The 26,041-nt window shown below is 37.1% G+C and overlaps 1 protein-coding gene across 3 annotated transcripts in view; it reads right to left on the bottom strand.

Annotated features, from left to right (window-relative positions):
• The window catches only part of FEZ1 (fasciculation and elongation protein zeta 1), an 85,263-nt gene extending 59,435 nt beyond the window's left edge, over nt 1-25,828 (bottom strand). Inside the window, exons 1-2 of one of the 3 annotated variants that reach the window (XM_051986752.1) lie at nt 25,714-25,801; nt 2,529-2,602 (exon numbers count right to left, since the gene is read on the bottom strand). Coding sequence is in view for 2 of the 3 variants with exons in the window: in XM_051986754.1 (XP_051842714.1) it covers nt 25,209-25,236 (28 nt within the window). In the remaining variant the exon portion in view is untranslated. Of the gene's footprint in view, nt 1-2,528; nt 2,603-25,208; nt 25,288-25,713 lie in introns of those variants that run through there. The other 2 variants (XM_051986750.1, XM_051986754.1) reach the window with 2 other exon arrangements.
• Nucleotides 25,829-26,041: the final 213 nt, after the last annotated feature.

Raw genomic sequence — 26,041 nt, 5'->3', positions numbered from 1 at the left:
AAGAGCTAGTATCAAAGATCAATTTCAAGGAACTTAACATGGACAAGTTGTTTGTACATAGAAATATATACCATATGTTTAAGATTATGTTTATGATTAAGATTAAGATCAGTGATAGGGTAATTCAAAAGAAAGATTGGAGCAGAGTTAAGGAAAAAAGTAATAATTATGTTAAACATATTTGGTGCAGAAGAAGAATAGACAATGAGGCATTAATTAGATTGAGGATGAAGACTTGTAGTTCTGAAAACCTACTCACATCAGGAATGGGTTAACTAGGCAATAGTACATATATGGCTATAATACCCTCCAAAATCTATTAAAAAAATAAAGAGAGAGATGAGAGAAGGGGGAAAGCAAAGGTTGGGGAAGAAGACAAGGGAGGGATCTATAGGTGGGTGGAGGTTAAGTTAAGGCAAGACAAGTTAAGGAGCAGAATTAAAGCAAAGAGTTAGCAGAGATAGGAGAGATATATGTAATTGGGGGGTGGGGGTGGGATGTATGTGTGTGTGTGTCTATATATATATATACACATATATACATACGTGTGTATATATATATATATATTATATATATATATATATATATATAGAGAGAGAGAGAGAGAGAGAGAGAGAGAGAGAGAGAGAGACATATACATATATACATAAATATATCCCTACTTAACTATAGCCTGCTTGGGGGAGATGAGGGGATGAAAGGTGGAAAAAATAAAGAAAAAAAGTGTGCATCAGAGAACAAAAGAACAATCTATAAGGAAGTAAAGAAACGATGGTTACTTGTGACTATAATTTCTTCTACTATTATATATCCTTTTTTGAACTGGTAATTTATTATTAAGTATTTTGAATTCTCAATGTTTTGCTGGGTACATGGCAATATTCTATTCTGTTTTGTTTTATTTTGTCTGTTTCACTTTGTTTTCTTTTTTAAAAAGAAAGAAGGAAGGAAGGAAAGAAGGAGGAAGCAAGGAAGGGAGGGAGAAAAGGAGGGAAGGAGGAAAGAAGGAAGGGAGGTAGGAAAGAAGGAAGGCAGGGAGAGAAGAAAAAAGGGAGGGAGGGAGGGAGGAAGAAAGAGAGGAAAAGAAGGAGGAAGGGAGGAAGAAAAAGGAAGAAAGGAACACATCTGAAGCAGAAAAACACATATAAAATAAAGATAAGGATGAGATTTCATTATGTTTGAACTGAAATAAAAACCAAAAACAAAACCAGGAGGGGCAATTATGATCTCAGATGGAACAAAAACAAAAATAAGGTTAATAAAAAATATAAGGGTGGAAGCTACATCTCATAAAAAGTATCCTAGATCAGGGATTCTTTAACTTTTTTTCACTAATGACCTCTTTTTGCCTGAGAAATTTTTACATGATTTTGCTTATATAAGTTTTTAAAATAGGTATACAAATCAAATATTTACTGATAATAAATCACAATTTGTGACCCCTCTCTCCATTTAGTTACAAAACCCCATATGGGTCACGACTCATAGTATAAGAAGCTAGGCCCTAGACAATAAAGTAATATCAATATTAAATATATTACTGCAACTTATCTAACATATATAGGACTGCTTGCCATATAGGGGAGGGGGTGGAGGGAGGGAGGGGAAAAATCAGAACAGAAGCGAGTGCAAGGGATAATGTTGTAAAAAAAATTACCCTGGCATGGATTCTGTCAATATAAAGTTATTATAAAATAAAATAAAATAAAAAATATATATTAAATATATATATAGCTAATGGCATAGTAACTAAATTTCTAATGGAGAAGTTAAATGAGTTAAAGATAAAAATAGATAGTAAAGCAATACTAGTGGGAGACCTCAATTTTTCCCTCACAGAACTAAATAAACCTAACTACAAAATATACAAGAAAGAAGTTAGAGAGGTAAATAGAATTTTAGAAAAGTTAAATATGACAGACATGTGAAGAAAACCTTTTTTTAGTGCTACATTACACCTACAAAAAAATTGGTCATTAAATAAAGAAAAGCAGAAATTAAGTACATAATTTTCAAGTCATAATACAACAAAAATTACATCCCATAAAAGTCCATGGAAAACTAATTAATTAGAAATTAAATAAATTTACTCTAAAGAAAGAGTGGATCAAAGAAGAAATCATAGAAACAAATAATAATTTCATTAAAGAAAATGACAACAATGAGAAAACATGCCAAAATTTATAAGAGGCAACCAAAGGGGTACTTAGGAGAAAATTTATATCTTTAAATGCTTATATCAATAAAATACAAAAAGAGTGGATCAATGAATTGATCATCAATTTTAAAATACTAGAAAAAGAACAAATTTAAAATCTCCAATTAAACACTAAAATGTAAATTCTAAAAAATCAAAGGAGAGATTACTAACATTGAAAGTAAGAAAGCCTTTAAATTAATAAATAAAACTAGGAGACAGTTTTTTGGAGAAAAAATAAAATAGATAAATCACTGAGTAATTTGATTTAAAAAAAAGAAAGAAGAAAACCAAATTATCAATATTAAAAAAAATGAAAAGGAGAACTCACCACCAATGAAGATGAAATTAAAGCAATCATTAGGGACTATTTTATCCACTTAATATGCCAACAAATCAGATAATCTAAATGAAACAGATACAAAAAAAAAAAATTGCCCAGATTAATGGAATAGAAAATAGAATACCTAAATATTCCATCTTAGAAAAAGAAATTGAATAAGACATCAATGAACTCCTTTTAAAAAATCCTCAGGGAGATGGGTTCACAAGTAAATTCTATCAAACATTTAAAAATTAATTAATTCTAACACTATATTAATTATTTAGAAAAATAAGCAATGGAGTCCTACCAAATTCCTTTTATGACACGAATATGGTACTGATACCTAAGCCAAAAAAAGCAAAAACAGAAAGAAAACTATAGACTAATTTCCCTAATGAATATTGATGTAAATTAATTAAACAAAATGCTAGTAAGGAGATTATAGCAATGTATTATAATGCTCATATACTATGACCAGGTTGCATTTATATCAGGAGTGCAGAGCTGGTTCAATATTAGGGAAACTATCAGCAAAATTGACCATATCAATATTAAAACCAACAGAAATCATATTATGAACCCAAAAGATGCAGAAAAAGCTCTTGACAAAATACAATACCCATTCTTATTTTTTAAAAAATACCACAGAGCATAGAAATAAATGGAATTTTTCTTTAAAAGATATATCGTATCTAAAACCATAAACAAGATTTAGGTCTAATAGGGTTAAGTCAGTAGCCTTCCTAGTAAAATCAGAGACAAAGCAAGAATGCCTATTGCTAGGGAACTTAGCAACAAGAATGCTAGGGAACAGAATAACAAGAGTCTGCATTAATCTTGCGGTCCTTCATCATGTACCTTGCACACAAGGCCCCACTTGGGTAAGCAACAAGTTTGTGCAAAGATAAGTCTTGTGCTACCTGACCTTTGTGTTCTGTGGTCAGTACACTCTTGGGAATGGATGTTGAGGCTTGGGTGTGAGTTCTGCCTGACTAATTACAGGTGCACGCCCTGCAGCCACGCCAGGACAGGCTCGAGATTGCCTCCACCGTCTCAGGAGTCGGGCTCCTGGATACACAAGCTATACACATACTTGTTGCTGGGGCACGTTGGCAAGGGCAGGTGAGAGGGGTATAAGTACAGGACAGCAGAGGGAGAGAAAGTAAGGAAGAAGGGACAAGATGGTGTAACCAAGCAATAAAGCTTCTCTAACTGCATAAAGGGTGTCTGACTACTCTGTCCTATCCGGAGACGTCCGAAGGTTGTAGACGCGACGATAATTGTGGGTACGTGCTCACAGTCCAGCTGGTGTCAGCAGGTCTGCACTAGCTGGGGACCCCAACAATGGCACCCAAACAGGGAGCTAAGTTAGGGGAATCCAGGTTTTGAGCACCCAGAGACAGAGCAGCCGCTTAGCCTAAGCTAAGTGGGGCGGTTAAGGCCAGGGGAGGCCTATAAGCCTTCCAGGATGGGATCTGAATTCAGTTTCCCTTTAGTGACACCCTCGACTGTTGATGGGTACAGTAAACAGGAAAATGAATTGGCTAAACAGAAACACGTCACGGTACATCTTAAACGATGCAGAAAGTTTGTAAAAATCCTCCTGACAGTGTCCCTCTGGTTGGAATACATGGGACTTGACCCTGACAAAACTGACACTGTAGGGTACCAAATGACTTCTTATGAGGACACAGCTCCTGGTATCTTAGAAGACACAGATTTTATGCTCTTTGGGATAGTCAGAGCAGCTCTTAAAGGCCCCGCTCGCTGTCTCCTCACTCTGGGGGATCCCTGAGCAGGGAAGAAGCGGCAGCAGAGCCGGAGTTAGAAACCTTGCCTCCGCCTCTACCTTTTCCTCCCCCGCCGGCACGATTGTATCCATTGCTGCCAAGGTATGAGTATCTTACTCCCAGCACTTCAAAGTTCATAACAGAACAAAAAGAGCCCCAACATAAGGGAGCAAGAGAAACAGATTGGATAGACAAGCTAGAAAACCTTCTTGTGGCTTTCCTACAGCAAGTGTCAGTTAAAACACCCCCCATGGGTTGTACAGTTTCAATGAGCACAATAATTCATCCTGTCAGTCTCCAGGGCATGCAAAACAGTCCAACTTTGTGTCAGTGGTATATTAACAGAGTAATACAACTGGTTAGGCAGTAATTTCCCAATGCTTTGATTGTCCACTATATGGACGATCTACTGCTGGCATCTAGCGATGAAACTCAGTTACAACATGTGCATCAAGCAATACTCACTGCACTGAAGCTCAATGGCTTATACCCTGCATCTGATAAAACTCAAACTCAACCCCCCTTTTCTTACCTGGGTTATGTGGTGGACAGAGTGTATGTTTCTCCATGTCCTCCTCAATTGGATATGATCAAAGTGAAGACTCTGAATGATTTTCAAAAGGTGATCGGGTTGATACAATGGATGAGGTCAGTAGTTCCTATTCTACCTTCGCTAATGAAGCCCTTATATGACATTTTACCCAGTGATCCTTCACTATTGTCCCCCCATCAGTGGACTCCAACAGCCAGAGACACTCTTCACTCCATTCAACAATTATGGTCGGGAGAGGAGGCTCACAGTTGCATAAGCTCCGCACTTTCTCTCACTATCCACTTCATTACAAGCCTCTGAATCAATGCTTGACTGAAAAAAACCCACAAATAGTTACCAAGAGAAGCCATCCTTGAGATCCGCCAAGAAAGGTCTGTCTTTACTGGAGGGCTGGGGCGGTTTTAGATCGGGCGCAGGCTGAGGGCAGCGGCAGTGAGAGCACGGGAGCAGAGCTGAGAGGGGGTGGGGAGTGATCGTAGCCGTCTCTGCGGGGAGAGCTTCGCTACAGGTTTGGAACCTGCAGCAAGTCAACAGCCCAGCAGAGAAGCTAAAAACACCGGGGCTGAAGAATACAACCGCAAACAGCTGGAGTCTCTCAGGACCTGGCCCCCCCCCCTTCCCCCCCCTCAGTGACTCAGCACGCTTTGGGATCTCAGAGCACACGCACACACAGTCCTGCTAGTGCCTCACTGCTGCCCCCTGCAGTCTGTAGAGGAAGCTCGATAACACACCCAGCCCCCCCCCCCCCAAAGAAAGACTCCAGTTTTTTCTGTTTTTCTTTGGTAGTTTGTCTCTGATTAATAGACAGAATGAGCAAGAAGCTGAAGAGGACTTTAACCCTTGACAGCTTCTATACAGATAGAGAGCAGACTCTAAATCCTGAGGAGACCAAAAACAGGCAGTCCCCAGGTGAATCCCCAAAGGAGGAGATCGTCTGTTCCTCAGCACAGATGAACCTCATAGAAGTGATTAAAAAGGCTCTCACAAGGGAGCTAGAAGAGAAATGGGGAAAGCAGAGTGAGGCTTGGCAAAAGGAGAGGGAGGCTTGGGAAAAGGAGAGGGAGGCTTGGCAAAAGAGCCTGGAGAAAGTTAAAGAGAGAGTGGATAAAGAAGTAAAATCCTTGAAAAATAGGATTAGTGAACTGGAAACAGAAAACAGCTCTCTAAAAAACAAAATTGGCGAAATGGAAAAAAATTCCACAGAACAAAAGAACTCAATTGGACAATTAGAAAAAGATTTTTAAAAGTGAGTGAAGAGAATACTTCACTGAAAATCAGAATTGAACAAGTGGAATTGAATGACTCGAGGAGACAAGAAGAATCAGTCAAGCAAATCCAAAAAAATCAAACAATGGAGAAAAATGTGAAATACCTTCTGGGGAAGACAACAGACCTGGAAAACAGATCCAGGAGAGACAATCTGAGAATCATTGGACTCCCAGAAAAACATGATGAAAAAAAGAGCCTGGACACTGTCTTCCAGGAAATTATCAAAGAGAACTGCCCAGAAGTCATAGGAACAGAGGAAAAAATAAACATTGAAAGGATTCATCGATCACCCACTGAAAGGGATCCTAAAATCAAAACACCAAGGAATATAGTGGCCAAATGCCAGAACCCTCAGGTGAAAGAAAAAATATTGCAAGCGGCTAGAAAAACCCAATTCAAGTATCAAGGAGCCACAATAAGGATCACCCAGGATCTGGCAGCATCCACATTAAAAGATCGAAGGGCCTGGAATATGATATTCCGAAAGGCTAAGGAACTTGGTATGCAACCAAAAATAACTTACCCAGCGAGAATGAGCATCTTTTTCCAGGGAAGAAGATGGACATTCAACGAAATAAGCGAATTTCATCTATTTCTGATGAAAAAACCAGAACTTAACAAAAAGTTTGATCTACAAATATAGAACTCAAGAGAAATCTAAAAAGGTAAAGATTAATCTTGGGAACTATATTTTGACTATATAGATGTATAAAGAATACATGTATACCTTGTTCTAGAAATTGATGTGGAAAGGACATTGTACCAGAAAAAGGGTAAAGTGGGGGTAGTACATCTCATGAAGAGGCATAGGAAACCTATTATATCTGAGAGAAAGAATGGAGGGGGATGAATATAGTGGGTATCTTACTGCCTTCAGAATTGGCTTTAAGTGAAAAATCTTAAGACATATTCAATCTATGGTGAAACTTCTCCCATCTCATTGAAAAGTGAGAAGGGAAAAGTGGAAAGGGAAGGAATAAGCTAAGCGGAAGGGAATACGGGAACTGGGAGGGAAAGGGGTAAGATAGGGGGAGGAACTCTAAGGCGGGGGGAGGGACACTAAAAAGGGAGGGCTGTGAGAAGCAAGGGGTGCTCACAAGCTTAATACTTGGAAGGGGGGAAAGGGGAAAGAAGGGAGGAAAGCATAAACCGGGGTTAACAAGATGGCAAGTAATACAGAATTGGTCATTCTAACCATAAACGTGAACGGGGTAAACTCCCCCATAAAGAGGAAGCGGTTAGCAGAATGGATTAAAAGCCAGAATCCTACAATATGTTGTTTACAGGAAACACACCTGAAGCGGGGAGATACATGCAGGTTAAAGGTAAAAGGTTGGAGCAAAATCTACAATGCTTCAGGTGAAGTCAAAAAAGCAGGGGTAGCCATCCTGATCTCAGATCAAGCTAAAGCAAAAATTGACCTAATTAAAAGAGATAAGGAAGGACACTATATCTTGCTAAAGGGTAGCATGGATAATGAAGCACTATCTATATTAAACATATATGCACCAAGTGGGGTAGCATCCAAATTCTTAAAAGAGAAACTAAGAGAGCTGCAAGAAGAAATAGACAGTAAAACTATAATAGTGGGAGATCTTAATCTTGCACTCTCAGAATTAGATAAATCAAACCAGAAAATAAATAAGAAAGAAGTCAAAGAGGTAAACAGAATACTAGAAAAGCTAGATATGATAGATCTCTGGAGAAAATGTAATGGAGACAGAAAGGAATACACTTTCTTTTCAGCAGTTCATGGAACCTATACAAAAATTGACCATATATTAGGACATAAAAACCTCAAACTCAAATGTAATAAGGCAGAAATAGTAAATGCATCCTTTTCAGACCACGATGCAATGAAAATTACATTCAACAAAAAAGCAGGGGAAAGTAGACCAAAAAATAATTGGAAACTAAATAATCTCATACTAAAGAATGATTGGGTAAAACAGCAAATCATAGACATAATTAATAACTTCACCCAAGAAAACGATAATAATGAGACATCATACCAAAATGTATGGGATGCAGCCAAAGCGGTAATAAGGGGAAATTTCATATCTCTAGAGGCCTATTTGTATAAAATAGAGAAAGAGAAGGTCAATGAATTGGGTTTGCAATTAAAAATGCTAGAAAAGGAACAAATTAAAAACCCCCAGTCAAACACTAAACTTGAAATTCTAAAAGTAAAAGGTGAGATCAATAAAATTGAAAGTAAAAAAACTATTGAATTGATTAATAAAACTAAGAGTTGGTTCTATGAAAAAACCAACAAAATAGACAAACCCTTAGTAAATCTGATTAAAAAAAGGAAAGAGGAAAATCAAATTGTTAGTCTTAAAAATGAAAAGGGAGAACTCACCACTAACGAAGAGGAAATTAGAGCAATAATTAGGAGTTACTTTGCCCAACTTTATGCCAATAAATTCGACAACTTAAATGAAATAGAAAAATACCTCCAAAAATACAGCTTGCCCAAACTAACAGAGGAAGAAGTAAATATCCTAAACAGTCCCATCTCAGAAAAAGAAATAGAACAAACTATCAATCAACTCCCTAGGAAAAAATCCCCAGGACCAGATGGATTTACATGTGAATTCTACCAAACATTTAAAGAACAATTAACTCCAATGTTATATAAACTATTTGAAAAAATAGGGATTGAAGGAGTCCTACCAAACTCCTTTTATGACACAGATATGGTACTGATACCTAAACCAGGTAGGCTGAAAACAGAGAAAGAAAATTATAGACCAATCTCCCTAATGAATATTGATGCTAAAATCTTAAATAAAATATTAGCAAAAAGATTACAGAAAATTGTCACCAGGATAATACACTATGACCAAGTAGGATTTATACCAGGAATGCAGGGCTGGTTCAATATTAGGAAAACTATTAGCATAATTGACTATATCAATAACCAAACAAACAAAAACCACATGATCATCTCAATAGATGCAGAAAAAGCATTTGATAAAATCCAACATCCATTCCTAATAAAAACACTTGAGAGCATAGGAATAAATGGACTTTTCCTTAAAATAGTCAGGAGCATATATTTAAAACCATCAGTAACCATCATATGCAATGGGGAAAAACTGGAACCTTTCCCAGTAAGATCTGGAGTGAAGCAAGGTTGCCCACTATCACCATTATTATTTAATATCGTATTAGAAACACTAGCCTCGGCAATAAGAGTCGAGAAAGATATAAAAGGAATTAGAGTAGGCAATGAGGAAACCAAACTATCACTCTTTGCAGATGATATGATGGTATACCTAGAGAACCCCAGAGATTCTACCAAAAAGCTATTGGAAATAATTCATAATTTTAGCAAAGTAGCTGGCTACAAAATAAATCCCCATAAATCCTCAGCATTTTTATACATCACCAACAAAACCCAACAGCAAGAGATACAAAGAGAAATTCCATTCAGAATAACTGTTGATACCATAAAATATTTGGGAATCTATCTACCAAAGGAAAGTCAGGAATTATATGAGCAAAATTATAAAAAAGTCTCCACACAAATAAAGTCAGACTTAAATAATTGGAAAAATATTAAGTGCTCTTGGATCGGCCGAGCGAACATAATAAAGATGACAATACTCCCTAAACTAATCTATTTATTTAGTGCTATACCAATCAGACTTCCAAGAAAATATTTTATTGATCTAGAAAAAATAACAACAAAATTCATATGGAACAATAAAAAGTCGAGAATCTCAAGGGAATTAATGAAAAAAAAATCAAATGAAGGTGGCCTAGCTGTACCTGATCTAAAATTATATTATAAAGCAGCAGTCACCAAAACCATTTGGTATTGGCTAAGAAATAGATTAGTGGATCAGTGGAAAAGGCTAGGCTCACAAGACAGAATAGTCAACTATAGCAATCTAGTGTTTGACAAACCCAAAGCCCCTAACTTCTGGGAAAAGAATTCATTATTTGATAAAAACTGCTGGGATAATTGGAAATTAGTATGGCAGAAATTAGGCATGGACCCACACTTAACACCATATACCAAGATAAGATCAAAATGGGTCTATGACCTAGGCATAAAGAACGAGATTATAAATAAATTAGAGGAACATAGAATAGTTTATCTCTCAGACTTGTGGAGGAGAAAGAAATTTGTGACCAAAGATGAACTAGAGACCATTACTGATCACAGAATAGAAAATTTCGATTACATCAAATTAAAAAGCCTTTGTACAAATAAAACTAATGCAAACAAGATTAGAAGGGAAGCAACAAACTGGGAAAACATTTTCACAGTTAAAGGTTCTGATAAAGGCCTCATTTCCAAAATATATAGAGAACTGACTCAAATTTATAAGAAATCAAGCCATTCTCCAATTGATAAATGGTCAAAGGATATGAACAGACAATTTTCAGAGGATGAGATTGAAACTATTACCACTCATATGAAAGAGTGTTCCAAATCATTATTGATCAGAGAAATGCAAATTAAGACAACTCTGAGATACCACTACACACCTGTCAGATTGGCTAAGATGACAGGAAAAAATAATGATGAATGTTGGAGGGGATGCGGGAAAACTGGGACACTAATGCATTGTTGGTGGAGTTGTGAACGAATCCAACCATTCTGGAGAGCAATCTGGAATTATGCCCAAAAAATTATCAAAATGTGCATATCCTTTGATCCAGCAGTGTTTCTATTGGGCTTATATCCCAAAGAAATACTAAAGAAGGGAAAGGGACCTGTATGTGCCAAAATGTTTGTAGCAGCCCTGTTTGTAGTGGCTAGAAAATGGAAAATGAATGGATGCCCATCAATTGGAGAATGGCTGGGTAAATTGTGGTATATGAATGTTATGGAATATTATTGTTCTGTAAGAAATGACCAGCAGGATGAATACAGAGAGGCTTGGAGAGACCTACATGAACTGATGCTAAGTGAAATGAGCAGAACCAGGAGATCATTATACACTTTGACAACGATATTGTATGAGGACATATTTTGATGGAAGTGGATTTCTTTGACAAAGAGACCTGAGTTTCAATTGATAAATGACGGACAAAAGCAGCTACACCCAAAGAAAGAACACTGGGAAACGAATGTGAACTATCTGCATTTTTGTTTTTCTTCCCGGATTATTTATACCTTCTGAATCCAATTCTCCCTACGCAACAAGAGAACTGTTCGGTTCTGCAAACATATATTGTATCTAGGATATACTGCAACATATCCAACATATAAAGGACTGCTTGCCATCTAGGGGAGGGGGTGGAGGGAGGGAGGGGAAAAAAAAATCGGAACAGAAATGAGTGTAAATATAATGTAATTATTAAATAAAAAAAAAAAACAATTATGGTCTAAATGGCTCACATGCATAGATCCCACCCTTCCAATTGAACTAACAATGCAAAAAGATGCCCCCATGTATGCCATGCTCCATCAAGGAGAGGACCCTATGGGGTGGTTGTACCCTCAAAGAATCATGGAGGTCATAGTATCTTGGACAGACTTGCTGGCTGAATTTCTTTGGTCCTGCATACAAAGGACACTATGGCTTAATGGGACCTACCCAATTGTGCATGCTCCCATACCAGAACAACACATTTTAGCTATTGCACAGGACAATTTGTTGTGGGCCTCCATAGTGTCCATTGTAAGCTTTAAACCTACTTGTAATAGTTTGTATCAGATGACCATCCCCCTCTATGGGTCTCCCCAAGATATTATCTACAGAACCAATTGTGGGCCCAACAGTGTTCACTGACGCCACCAAATCAGGGAAAGCTGTGATTAGGATATGCCCTAATACCAATCAATAATGGGTTCTCGACACCCTCTATGAATCTACTCAACAGAATGAACTGTTTGCTATAATTAAAGCTTTAGAATTCTTCCCTCAGGCATGTAATGTTGTTTCGGACAGTGCCTATGCTGTAAAAACTCTTCTTTGTCTGCCTTCTGCCTTCATTAAAGATAGAAATACTAATATATCTTTCTTGCTTCAAACAGCTCAATCAGCACTCCTTGCCTGAACCTCTCCTGTATTTATCATGCATGTTTGATCTCATACTGATGGTCTTGGTCCCATTTTTTCAGGCAACCGAGCAGTGGACACTATTATACTCATCTTCAGTAGAAAATATTTCTCCTTCTTCTTCAGCTCAGGCTGCTCATGAGAAGTACCATTTATCTGCTAGATCATTGCAAATACTGTATGGTCTTAGCAGAGAAGAGGTGGCCACATTAATTCGCTAGTGTGTTATATGTGCTCCCTTCCATCTCCCTTCTTCAGTTCCCCCTCTGCAGAATCCCCGTGGTGACCATCCTAATGCCCTCTGGCTAATGGACATTACCCATTGGGGCAAGCAGCTTATTCACGTTACAGTAGATACCTTTTCCAGGTTCCTGTGGGCAATTATTCAAACAGGCGAGGCGACCAGGCATTCCATATCACATTTGTATTACTGTTTCTCTCTTGCAGGCCCTCTGTCATGCCTTAAAACTGACAATAGCCCCACATATTCCTCTAAAAGCTTTGCTCTCTTTTTACAGGAATTTGGGGTTCAACACTTCACAAGCCTTCTGTATAACTCTACAGGCCAGGCAGTGGTTGAGTGTGCCAACTACATGTTGAAGATCATGCTGCAAAAACAAAAAGGGGTAGGTGGAGGTAGAGGGATAGGACACTTAACTCAGTCCTAATTGGACGCTTAACTCAGTCCCAGTTGGACACTGCTCTCTACACACTTAATTTTCCTCAATTTTCAGCTATCGATACTCTTACACCAGCTTTACAATTCTTTGTCAAGGATTCACAGGTTTCGCCCCATATCAGGACGGCTCCAACACAATGGTGAGCGATGTGGAAAGACATCAGATGGGGCATGGAAGGGGCCGGGGGTGGTGCACAAATGGGGGATAGGGGATGCTTATATCATTCCAAGTCCCGATGAAGCCAGACAGTGGGTGCTAACCCACTCCTTACGACTCCTGGGACCTCAAGAACAAGAAGAAAAGCAAAAGGAGGCAAAAAAGGAGGACCAGGACATGCCAGTCGACAGAAAAGAGAGAGTGCAAGAGAAGATTGAAATGGCTGTATCATGGACTTGCTCTAATCAAATTCAAGAACTGGCAAAGATTGTTACTGACATTAATGTATTAGCAAAAAATTTTAGCCTCCCTAACAATGCTTCTCATGACCTTATTGATTGGATATATCAACATACAATGTCAATACCATCATGGTTATCTCATATTTTGCTGTTAATCACTTTTTATTGTATTGCTGTTGCTTTTACCTTGTATTTTCCAATATTTTTTCTCTCTCTTACAACAGTCCCTTGCAGGGCTGGTAGCCCAGTGGCACTCTTTTCATAGAAAACAAAAACGGGGAGATGCTAGGGAACTTAGCAACAAGAGGGCTAGGGAACAGAATAACAAGAATCTGCATTAATCTTGCGACCCTTAATCGTGTACCCTGCACACAATGCCCCATTTGCATAAGCAACAAGTCTGTGCAAAAACAAGTCTTGCGCTACCGGACCCTTGTGGTCTGTGGTTGGTTGGATCTGGGTCAGCACACTCTTAGAAATGGATATTGAGGCCTTGGGTGTAAGTTCTGCCTGATTGGCTAAAGGTCTGGGGCACACCTTGTAGACACGTCAGGACAGGCATTGAGCACACACCAGCTCGAGATCTCCCCCACCATCTTAGGAGTTGGGCTCCTAGATACACAAGCTATACACATACTTGTTGCTGGGGCACGTTGGCAAGGGCAGAGGAGAGGGGTATAAGTACAGGACAGCAGAGGAAGAGAAAGTAAGGGAGAAGGGACAAGAGGGTGTAACCAAGCAATAAAGCTTCTCTAACTACATTAGTGGTAGCTAATTCTATTGTATCCAGAGATGTCTGAAGGTTGTAGAGGAGACAATAATTGTGCGTAAGTGCTCAGACTCCAGCTGCTGTCATCAGGTCTGCACTAGCTGAGGACCCCAACAGCCTATTATTACCACTATTATTCAATATTATACCAAAAATGTTAGTTATAGCTTATAAAAAAAAGAAAAATAAATGGAAGGAATTAGAACAGGTAATGAAGAAACAAAGCTATTACTTTTTGCAGATGATATGATGGTATACTTAGAGAATCCTAATGAACAATTTTAGCAGAGTTGCAGAATATAAAAAACCCCACACAAATCATCAGCATTTCTGTATATTACCAATAGAGTCCAGTAGCAAGAAGTAGAAGGAGAAATTTCATTTAAAATAACTACAAACAATATAAAATACTTGGGAGTCTATCTGCCAAGACAAATCTGGGAACTATATAACACAATTATAAAACTTTACAATTAAAGTCAGTTTTAAATAATTGGAAAAATATGAATTGCTCATGTGTAGGCCAAGTCAATGTAATAAAAATGACAATTCTACCTAAATTAATTGACTTATTCAATGCCATACCAATCAAAATCATAAAATTATTTTATAGAGTTAGAAAAAATAAGAACAAAATTCATCTGGAAGAACAAAATGTCAAGAATAACAAAGACATTAATGGGGGGAGGGGAAGTGAAGGGAGGTAATTTAATAGTACTAGATCTCAAAGTATATTTTAAAGTGATAATCATCAGAACTATCTGGTACTGGCTAAAAAAATGGAGTAGTAGATCAGTAGAATAGATTGGGTACAAAATACATGGTAGTAAATAACCATAGTAATCCAGTTTTTGATGAATCCAAAGACATAAAGCTTTGGGGACAAGAACTCACTATTTGGTAAAAATTACTAGAAAACTTGAAAACAGGATGAATAGAGACCAACTTCTTATACCATATTCCAAAATAAAGTCAAAATAAATATATGATTTAAATATAAAGGGTGATACCATAAACAAATTAGGAGAGCATGGAATAGTTTATCTGTCAAACCTATGAATAAGGGAAAAAATTATTATCACATAGGAAAAGATGCAGTACAGCATGTAAAATGGATAATTTTAACTACATAAATTAAAAATGTTTTGCATAAACAAAATCGGTGTGGCCAAGATTAGAAGGAAATCAGAAAGTAGGCAGAAAAAACTTACAGAAAATGTCTCTGATAAAAGCTTCATTTCTTAAATACATAGAGAACTGAGTCAAATTTATAAGAATACTTGTCATTACCCAATTAATAAATAGTCAAATGATATGAACAGGCAATTTTCAGACAAAGTCATTAAAGCTATTTATAATAATATGAAAAAAAAAGTTCTAAATCACTATTGGTTGGACAAATGAAACTTAAACCAATTCTGAGGTACCAACCTATCAGGCTAGCTAATATGACAGAAAAGGAAAATGATAAATTTTCCCACAATGTTGGAGGATTGTGGGAAAATTGGAACATTAATGCATTATTGGTTGAGTTGTAAACTGATCCAACCATTCTAGAGACAATTTGAAACTATTCCCATGGGCTCTAAATTTATACATACCCTTTAATTCAGCGATATCAATACTAGCTCTGTATACCAAAAAGTTTATTTGAAAGACAGGGAAGGGGATTACACTACTTGTACAAAAAAATTGTAACATCTCTTTTTTTGTGATGGCAAAGAATTGGAAATTGAGGTGATATCCATCAATTGCGGAATGGCTATTGTGGTATATGATTGCTTTTCTTGGTTATAAAAAGAAGATTCAGTGGCAGAGGGAGTTAGAAGTATATATCAAGAAATGACTGCTGTAAATAAAAACTTTTTTTTATTAATTGCTGTTAATAAAACTTTAACAAAAAAGTCTTAGTTTTTAGATTTCAGTGTGGGATTATGCAAATTTATTGAGCACCTTTGTTATATCCTGTGTAGTACTTAAATACCCAGTATCTGTTATATGAGGTAAAGACTGCTGTAGATTTTTTTTTCTGCCACCACTCCTCTTCAAACAAACCAACATTTAATTCATATCTATATTCCTTTCCATCTCTAAACTCTAGAGTTGATTAACCTCACTGAATTCTTTCCAAAGGGGAAACAGCAAATTCCATGAGATTTGTAACATCTTTGCTGTCATCTAACTAGCTTATAGGTAATTATTTCATACCCGAGAGCATTTCCAGCAGGAGTGTGAATGAATTTCTGTTACCACAGCAGGGAACATGCACTTTCATAAGAGTTGACCATAAATCAGTCCTTCATAGTCTGAAGTAATTGAAAAGTCTGGAATACTCACCTTATAGGGAAATTAATCAAATTTACAAGAATAAAAATATTTTCCTATTAATAAATGATCAAAAGATATGAATAGGCGGTTTTCAGAAGAAAAATCCTACTGTCAATAGCCAAATTAAAAAAAAATGCTCTAAATCCTAATAATTATAAACACATATTAAAACAATTCTGAGGTATCAATACACATCCATCATATTGTCTAGGATAACAAAAAAAAATGCCGAATGCTGGAAGGATTGTGAAACAGGCACACTAATATACTGTTGTTAGAACTGTGAACTAGATCAATCATTCTGGAAAGCAATTGGAACTATATCCAAAAAGTTATAAAATTGCATATTCTTTGACCCAGGGATACCATTACTAGATCTATATTCCAAAGAGATTTAAAAAAGGCAAAGGGGGAGAAGAACCCATATATCCACCACATATGTGTGTGTGCACGTGTGTATATATATATACATGTGCACACACATATGTATGTATGTATATAAAAGCAATTCTTTTGATGGTAGCAAAGAATTAGAAAGTGAGAGAATACCCATCCATTGGAGAATGGCCGAATAAATTATGGCATATAAATTTGATGGAATACTATTATACTATAAAAAAAATGACAAAAAAATGATGGTTTCAGAAAAACCTGCATGAATTGATGCTAAGTGATATATGCAGAATCAGGAGAACTATTTATATACAATAACTACTATTTTCGAGATAATTAACTTTTAAGGACTAAGAAATTGATTAGCAGTGTGACCAACAACAATTCAGAGGACTTAAGGATTAAACATACTATCTACTTACAGGTAGAGTTTATGGATTAAAAGTACCAGTAAACCCCAAGATATTTTGTGAAGTTTCAGTGATCTAAATTTATATTCCTTTGGACAGAGCACCCTAAGGTAAGGATATGATACACTACGTGGATAAAGGGAAAAGGAAAAAGATAAGATGAGAAGAACAGAGAGGAGATAGGAAAGAAAGAAGAAAGGAAGGAAATGAGGGAAGGATGGAGGAAGGAAGGAAGAAGGAAGAGAGAGAGGGAGGGAGAGCTGCTTTGCCTAACTGGAACTGACCAGTTGGGTCCCCAGTGGGGCAGCTATTACTACTCATAAATCGTGGTTTGTTCTTAGTCCTCAAAGAGAATCACTACATCAGAAAGTGATGTCGGGACTGGCAAGGGAATTGGATTTAAGTGAGGGAAAGTTGTAGAAAGTTGTAGAAAGTCCCCAGATTCACTTTCTCCTCCAGAACCCCCTGGGACCAGAAGCTTGATATAGATTAGGATGACTAAAAAACGACTCAGGAGAAAAAGTAATTAGATGGTGAGAGTAATCCAAGCCAGAGGCTTGATACAACAAAGTCAACAATAGAATAAGGTAGCAAGATTCTCTAAAGAAGAGGATAGTGTAGAATTGAAAACTGGTTCTCCAAGGGATCAAAAGTTGTAAGGGAAAAGAGTATAGCTGTGCCCGGATACTGGCTGGGGAAAGAATTCAAGTTTGGCGGGAATGGAGGTCTTAGTAAAGATGAAGAACAGGTTTAAATGATGAAAGGCAGAGAAAGAGATGGGATGATAGCAGATTATGAGCAGATTAAGAATTTCGATGTTCATGAGCATGGGAGTCAAACAGTTGGGGTTGTTGAAAAGGTCGTGTATAAAGTCATTCATTGTATTGCTGAGATGGAATTGGAGAAGTAGGTTTTGGGAAATAAATATGGAGGAATCAAGAGGTTAGAACATAGTACCAAATGAATTGTTAACCTGTACTGTCTTACATGGATGGATTCAGAATATGGCTGTAACCAAGAAAAAGACTAATATGAAGAGGTTGTTGTCATGTCTTGTCCTTCCCACGTCTTCGAGCAAACAACAATTCAAAAAATCTCTAGAGTGACTCGATCAGTGCTTTCAAAAGGAAGAATAAAGATAGCTAGAAGGGAGCACATGACACTTATGTAATGTTTAGTTCATTTCTGAGTTATGTTTTTGTTCATCTTGGAATAGTAAATTCATATGGCTACACCATTTGCCAAGGAAATTACTGATTTTTTTTCTCTAAGCCCCTTACTTTTTTGCCCTTTTGGGGACTAATTTATATAAATTTGATGAGTCAGAAATGGGAAGAAGAAAATGTTAGTTGGTTTTCACTTCATTATGCTCTTCTAACCTGAAAAAAGCCATTCTTGCCAAGAACCCCTAAATCCAGAAGACATAGATAATAGGATATTTGAACTTGAGCTCTTCTCTTCATTCTTTTCATGATCTAAGACATCCTGGGTCATTGCAGCTTTTCTACTCTGAAAATTAAAAATGTTAAACAGAGCCATAATCTGGGCAGGGCGATCAGAACTTTTTCTCTGGGCATTGAATTTAGACACTGCTCTGGGATTAGTTCTTCTTTTTCCACCATAATCTCCTAGATTAGTTTATTGAATGGTATATTATATATGATATATGGCACAAAAATTCTTTAAATTATGTTTATTTTCGTGCCTCTTCACTCTATTGAAATTTCTTCATAACAATCCTAATAAATAAGTAATGAAGGTATTATTATTCTCATTTTACAGATAAGAAAACTGATCCTCAGAGATTAGAGTGACTTGCTTAAGGTCACACCACTGATAAACATCAAAATTGGAGGACAAACCTAGGTCTTTATAGAGATTCCTAACCTAGGGTCTAGAAACTTGTTTTTAAAAATACTTTGATAATTACATTTCACTAGGATAGTTTTCCTTTGAAATTCTACATATTTTATTTTATGCATTCAAAAACCTTATTCTAAGAAGGGATTCATAACTCCACCGGGCTACCAAGGATTCCAAAGATACAAAAAAGTTAAGAATCTCTCCCTAGAACTCTTTCTACTACTCTCCATTGAGAAATGGAGGTGCTTTGTAAATTCTCTCTCTCTCTCTCTCTCTCTCTGTCTTTCTCTTTCTCCCTCCCTCTCTCTTTCTCCCTCCCTCTCTCTCTCTCTCTCTCTCTTCTCTCTCTCTCTCTCTCTCTCTCTGTCTCTCTCTCTCTTCTCTCTCTGTCTCTCTCTCTCTGTCTCTCTCTCTCTTTCTCTCTCTCTCTTCTCTCTCTCTCTCTCTCTCTCTCTCTATATATATATATATAATATATATATATATAGTATTGTTGTTGCTCTTTTTGCTGTTGTTATTTTGTTGGTGTTTCTGAGAGTTGAAAGAACAGAAACTATTAGAGATGAGAGATTAATCAGCTCTCTGAAATATGTGAGGAAAAAAATGAGGTTTCATAAGATACCAATAGCTGTTTTAGAAACAGCCATAGTGAAAAAAAAAAGTAAAAAAATATAGCTAAACTTAAAAGATTTGAAAGATTTGGAAATTTCTAAAAAATCTAACACCTTTTAATTTTGCCTCATACAAACAGATGTATCCCTATTTCTGGGCCACTCATTCAATCTCACTCACTAGGTACTCACTAGGTAGGTCCGCAAAGAACAACTCCTATTCCCAGGTTCAGGAAACTAGTGAATTCTTAACACTGTAGTTCACAAACTCCTATCGAGTATGCTTCCTTTTACCAGTCAGTAAGAAGATATGATTAGCTAAAAACAAAGGTATTTATGAAGATAGTACTGTATGAAAAACAGATCTAAAACATTTCCCCCATAAACCATAAAATCAGTGGGAAAAGTGGGAACATATTTTGAGCCCAATGATGGATTAATGGTGATTAAGTACATGTATAGGAAACTTATGGGCCAAGGCAATTTAGGTCTCTGTACTGCAGGATCTCATTATCCTTTCTCTTGTCCTGAAGTCACTGCTGAGAAATTTGCCCAACTAGGCTTGCACCTCTCTCTTACCTCACTTTCAAATACCATAGCTAACTTTCTCTTCAATTTATACAAGTTCTCTTTGTTGCGAGGTCCTACTCCTTCAAACTACTTAAATACTGCTTCTCTATACCTGTGTCTAATTGTAGAGTATATGATTGTTCCTTAGAGGATTCAATGTCTCCTACTGTGATTTACAGCTTTATCAACAACCAAGTCAATGAGGATGAGATAGGAGAGATAATCCCCTCTTATCAACTTACAATCTTCTCTAATCAACCACAGTATCTGGTATAGAAATAATGGAGGGATTGGCCAACGAGGAGCCCAATCTTTAAGAGCATGTACTATCTTCTCTTTGTGTTAAACATCCACCTGGAAGCTGAGTGAATCTAATTCTGCAAGTGCATGATGGAGAGATCCTTCCCTTCCCAGACAAAGAAGATACACAGGTATCCTCAGATGCTTTACTTCTTGCTAATTTACTATATTGTGATAAAAAGTCTTTTAACTGGGTATGAGTACTGGAATTGACTGTGCATAATAAAAAAAAGACCTGAGTAAAGAAAAAGATTATCTTCCTTCTAATTAGCTTTCAAGTGAGGAGGAAGAAATGTTATAAGCATGTGGGTGAGGATGTTGGTGAGTGGGGACTAAACCCCAAAAACATATTAGGATTTTGGGCAAGTGTTGCAAGATGTCTCGCATCTCCAAACTAAGAGGCAAAGATTTTATTATGCTGCTGACAGCAGGCTAATTTCCAGAAAGAAGTTTTAGTCATTAACAAGGGGAAAGACACCATAAGTCAGAGCAAATTCCTACAGGACTTGCTGCCATAAGATGGGCCGTTCCTAATGAGCCCACAAAGAATTGGGGTAGGGGTAGGTTATTTCATAGGAGAAAAATAACCTGGGTGTCGATATCATAACTTGGTCTTCTGATTGGATACAGTAAGTATGGGGTCAATGCAAGGATTTCAGAAGGAACAAAAGATCCATTTAAGAACAAAAGGTTCACTTGAGCCAATCCTGTCAGTAAGCCCCACTGCTTGCCTGGAGGTGTAGCTTGGACACTAATTCAGGCCCTCTTCTGTCAATTGTCCCTTCCTATGATTTTGCTGGGGTCTTATTGGGAGCGAGAGAGGAAGGGAAGATGTAATGGTGGTCACTGCAGTGACCTGCTAAAACTTAGCTATCATCTCCCATTCCAGGCACCATATAGCCATGAATACATGGTGTCAACTCTTTTCTACCCCTGTCTAGCACTTAACACAGTGCCTGGCACACAGCTATTGCTTAATAAATGTTTGTTGATTGATTATTGTGTTCTTCCTTGATATTTAGTGAATAAGTATTAGAGACAAATTAGACACGAAGGTATTAGAGATCAACTTTCAAAAGAATCATCAGAGTTCCAACAACTGGAATCTATATTGGAGTCTCCCACTTACTATTGTAGCTGAATCAAATGATGAGACAGCCCTGAGGAAAAACCTGCTAGGTACAGTTCAACAATAAACTAATGCAGCAACTGAGACATGAATTCTGCTACTAAGGGAACCACTACTCCCCTCTCTATGCTTTACCCAGAAGTAAACTTGGTTAGCATGAATGATTGATAGTTACCACTTTTAAGTTGTCCACTCACTTCTGAAAATGAGATGTACTTCAGTTTGTATTAAACTTTCTTAGTAAATATCCCCTTGTGCTAAGTGATGTTAAATGGTTAATTGAACATGAAGATTAATCATTTGGTTAGATGGCACTGGAAAGATATTACCTAGTGAATTATATTAGGAAAACAACAGACAGAAGAAGCAATAGTCCTAGACAACTTATTCCCACACATCCAGGAGTACCCTTAGAATTTTGAGGAGGAATGTAACCAACTGAGCTCTGAGTGAGAAATTGGGAAAGTGAACTCAGAGCCCACATGCTATAAAAGCAAAGGGGTTTCTTGCACAAGTTTGCTAACTACCAAGACTTACTCTAACAGGAAAACTCAAATTTTTATGGTCCTCAGGAGAATGATCAATTATTTGCTTGTTGTTTTTACCAAGAACCAATTATCTCTTAGAAGTAATTCTAGTTCTTCACTGAATTAAAAATGGCGTGCTATGTAATAGATTTGGAGATGAACCTAGTTCAAAATACATATATGAACATTTCAAAGAAGGTCTAATTAATGTAATATGATTTTGTGGTCCCCTAATTTGGGGGGGGGGGCTTCCGTTCTGGCAATCTATCTGATTTCAAAGTCCTCTGGCTTTGTCCTCCCCAGGTCCCTCAACCGAGGAATGCTATTGTTTTGACCACTGCTTAGTCAGATAGTTTCTGGCCTCAGGATAGTCCCACAGATCAAACTTCTGAGACAATAGTGAATAAGGCCATTCTTCAATTCATTACTGACTAAAAATCTGATCATTAATAATCTGGTCAATGAGAACCAAATTTGTTTCTACCTTATGAGCCATAGAATTAGCATATCAATGGTAGAGGATGGATAAATGTCTCTCTTTGCTTCTGTTTCTCTGCTGAATTCCCTCACAATTCAGTCCCCTTGTAATGGCATAGCAATTCTAATAAAACTTTTCCCCTTGGCTAAGGAGATGGGTTCAAGCCTGTAAATTCGTTTGAGACACTTCGAGACACCAGCCTGGGACCCCCTTTCCCAACCCTAACATAATCATAAGAAGACTTGAAAAAAAGGTTTGGGCTTGCTTTTAATCTGAGTGAAGTATAAACTTTTGCATGAACAAAATTAATGCAACAAGGATAAGAATAAAAGGGGTAGACTGGGAAAAATCTTTGTAATTAAATATTCTGATAAGGGACTGATATCTAACATATATAGACAAATAATAAAAATATATAAGATTAAAAACCATTTCTCAATATATGTGTTCAAAGGATAGGAATAGTTTTCAAAAGAATTGCAACCTATTAACCATCTGGTAGAATGTTCCAATTCACTGATAAAAAGAAAAATGCAAATCAAAATAGTTGAGTTTTCAATCAATTGGTAACATGACAAAAATTGAGAATAATCAGTTTTGGAGGGAGTATGGGAAAAATGGGAATATGCATCAAGTTTCTCTAGTAAAGATACATGATATATAAGGAATAGATTCAAATTTATAGAATAAGAGCCATGTCCTAATTGATATTCAAAAAATATAAACAAGCAGTTTTTGAAGGAAGAAATTTAGATTATCAACAGCTATATTGCACAAAATTATTAATAATTTAAGAACTGCAAATTAAAACAACTCTGAGGCTCTATCACACACTCGGTAGATTGAAAAAGATGATCAAAATGAAAAATGATAAACACTGGAAGGGCTGTGAGAAACTAGGTAACTTAATGCACTATTGATAAAGCAATGAATCATCAAGCCATTTTGAAAATCAACTTGGAATTATGCCCCCCAAATCATTAAATTGTGTACCTTTTTCCCCAGTTCTAGGCTTATACACCAAAAAGACCAAAGAAAGAGGAAAAGGACCCACATTTACAAAAAATATCTGTGTTTTTGGCAAAATATAAATGGCACCCCTGAGGAAAAACCTGCTAGGTACAGTTCAACAATAAACTAATGCACTCCAACTAAAGAAAGGATGAACAAATTGTCACATATAAATATGATAAAAGTGCATCAGAAATAGTAAAAGAAATAGAATGGCATTAGAAATAATAAAAATGATGGGTTCAGTGAAACCTGGAAGGCTTGTATGAACTGATGCAGAGTGAAGTGAGTGAAACCAGAATTTATGCAATAACAATAGTATAAAGGCATCTTTGAAAGACTTAAGAACTCTAATCAATGCAATAAATAATCATAAATCCAGAGGACCAATAATGAAGCAAACTTCCTACTTCAGGAAAGGTGATATACTGCAGAATGAGATACTTATTTTTAGACATAGCTAATGTAGGAATTTGTTTCATTTGACTATATATACTGGTTACAAAGTTTGTGTTTTCCTACTTGGGAATACAGGAATGGAAGACGATGTGTGAGAGAGACAATAAGTGTTTATTAAGGAAAAAATAAAATAATTTTTAAAATAAGTATGGGATAAGGGACAAGACTTCATTCCTATTTCTGACATATATTGGCTATATGACCCTGGCTCAGTCAATTAGCCTCTATGACTTAAGTGATTTTCTAAAACTTGAAGTTGCAGAGCAAATGTTTATCTATAATGGTAGAGGGAGTTTCCTAAAGCAATAAAATTAAAGGCCTAGTCTAAAACATTCATATATACCCACCCACAGACACACACACACACACACACACATACAAACTGTTATAAAAATGAAAAAGTAAGTCAATCCACAAAGCCAGCATATCTTTACTCTTAGCAGATTGCATCACACACATTAAGGTGACAATACATTTCCATAAAAAAGTTCTCAAGAGTTTACTGTAGTCCATCTGGTGTACTTTCTGACTGAGAACCTAGAACTTGCTTATATTTGAATCTTATGATTAATCCTTTGTCACTTCCTTGGAATCTAAGATTTAGAGCTGGAAGGGACCATAGAAGTGGCCCAGCTAATAAAAGCTGAGCTTTGTCTGAGGCCTAGAACCCTGAAGGGACTTCATCCAAATCATACAGATACTATGTGGCAGAGAAAGATTTAAGCCTAAGGCCTTTGACTGGTACAGTTTTAACTTTATCATGCTGCATCCCCTTAACCAACTACATTATAAAGAAATTTGTGGCTCGACAGACAACCTCTTAACCTGGATTCTACACTTCCAAATTCTAGTCTACAATACTCCCTTTTTTGCTATACTCCCAAGAAACAAAGGCAGAATGGAAAAATCAATAAACTGGGAGCCAGGACAGAAGGGCTTGACTATCTCTTCTGCTACTATGTAATCTTGGAAAGATCAAGATTTCTGACCCCTCATTTTTTCTCATCCGTTAAGTCAAAATGATCTGTAAGTTCTTTTCTAGTTCTAATATTCTATGATATTATACAGCTATCCATTTCTAGCACATCCTTCCAAATGAGCATATCAGGGCAATTACTTTCTTACCTCCTGGCTCCCAGAAGAATTGAGTCATTGTATAAATTCTAAGGATGCTAGTAGATATGAAGGAGAATGCTACTACCTGCTTTACTAATCACTCATGTTTCTTCTTCAGCTGCCCTGGATGGCTTTTCCTCCAGAATCTCTGGCTACTCCTTCTACCTCATTCTTCCCTGCTTTAAAAATTTGCTTTTTTTTGTTTTAGTATTTCCCACTTTTTATATGGGCATCTCATTCTGAGTCCTAAATATCGGTTTCAAAAAAAATTAAGTTATCTGGTTTGGATGACAATTTAAACTTAATGTCAAAATCCACCCACACATTTCTTCAGTTCTTTTTCACTCCTATCCCCAAGCCTCTGTTGCTAACCTAACAAAGCTTCTCCACTGTGGCTGTGCCCCTCCCAGTGGCTCGGGATAAGGGGGGAACAAAAACAACTACTACTCCTGCCCTGAGCTGCTTACATCCTGGGGGAAAGAGCTGGGAGAGATTTTCACAGAGTTGAACTCACCAGGGCTCCTCAAAGGGGCCATCCAGAGAGATAAGGGACCAGCTGGCCATCTCTCCTCTTCCTTTTCCCTCAGCTGGATGGCAGCTTCCCTCCTCCACTCTGCTGCTCTCCCAATCCCCCCCCCCCCCACCTCACTGCTCACACTGCTCTTGCTTCTCACATGGCAGCCTTGTTGCCATGCCAATAGGGTTCCCATAGTAACTGAGCAAGGGCTGCTGCATTCCCAAGGGTAGAATCATGCCTACCAAAGAGAAAAAGGGACCAATCAGTTCTTAACCCCCCCTCCCCCCAGAGGCAAAAGGGGACAAAGAAGGATGGGAGGTTGAAT

The sequence above is a fragment of the Antechinus flavipes genome, chromosome 3 (assembly GCF_016432865.1).
Source record: "Antechinus flavipes isolate AdamAnt ecotype Samford, QLD, Australia chromosome 3, AdamAnt_v2, whole genome shotgun sequence".
NCBI classification, from domain to species: domain Eukaryota; kingdom Metazoa; phylum Chordata; class Mammalia; order Dasyuromorphia; family Dasyuridae; genus Antechinus; species Antechinus flavipes.
The sequence above is the reverse complement of the archived record's forward strand: the minus strand, read 5'-3'. Positions and strand labels throughout refer to the sequence as shown.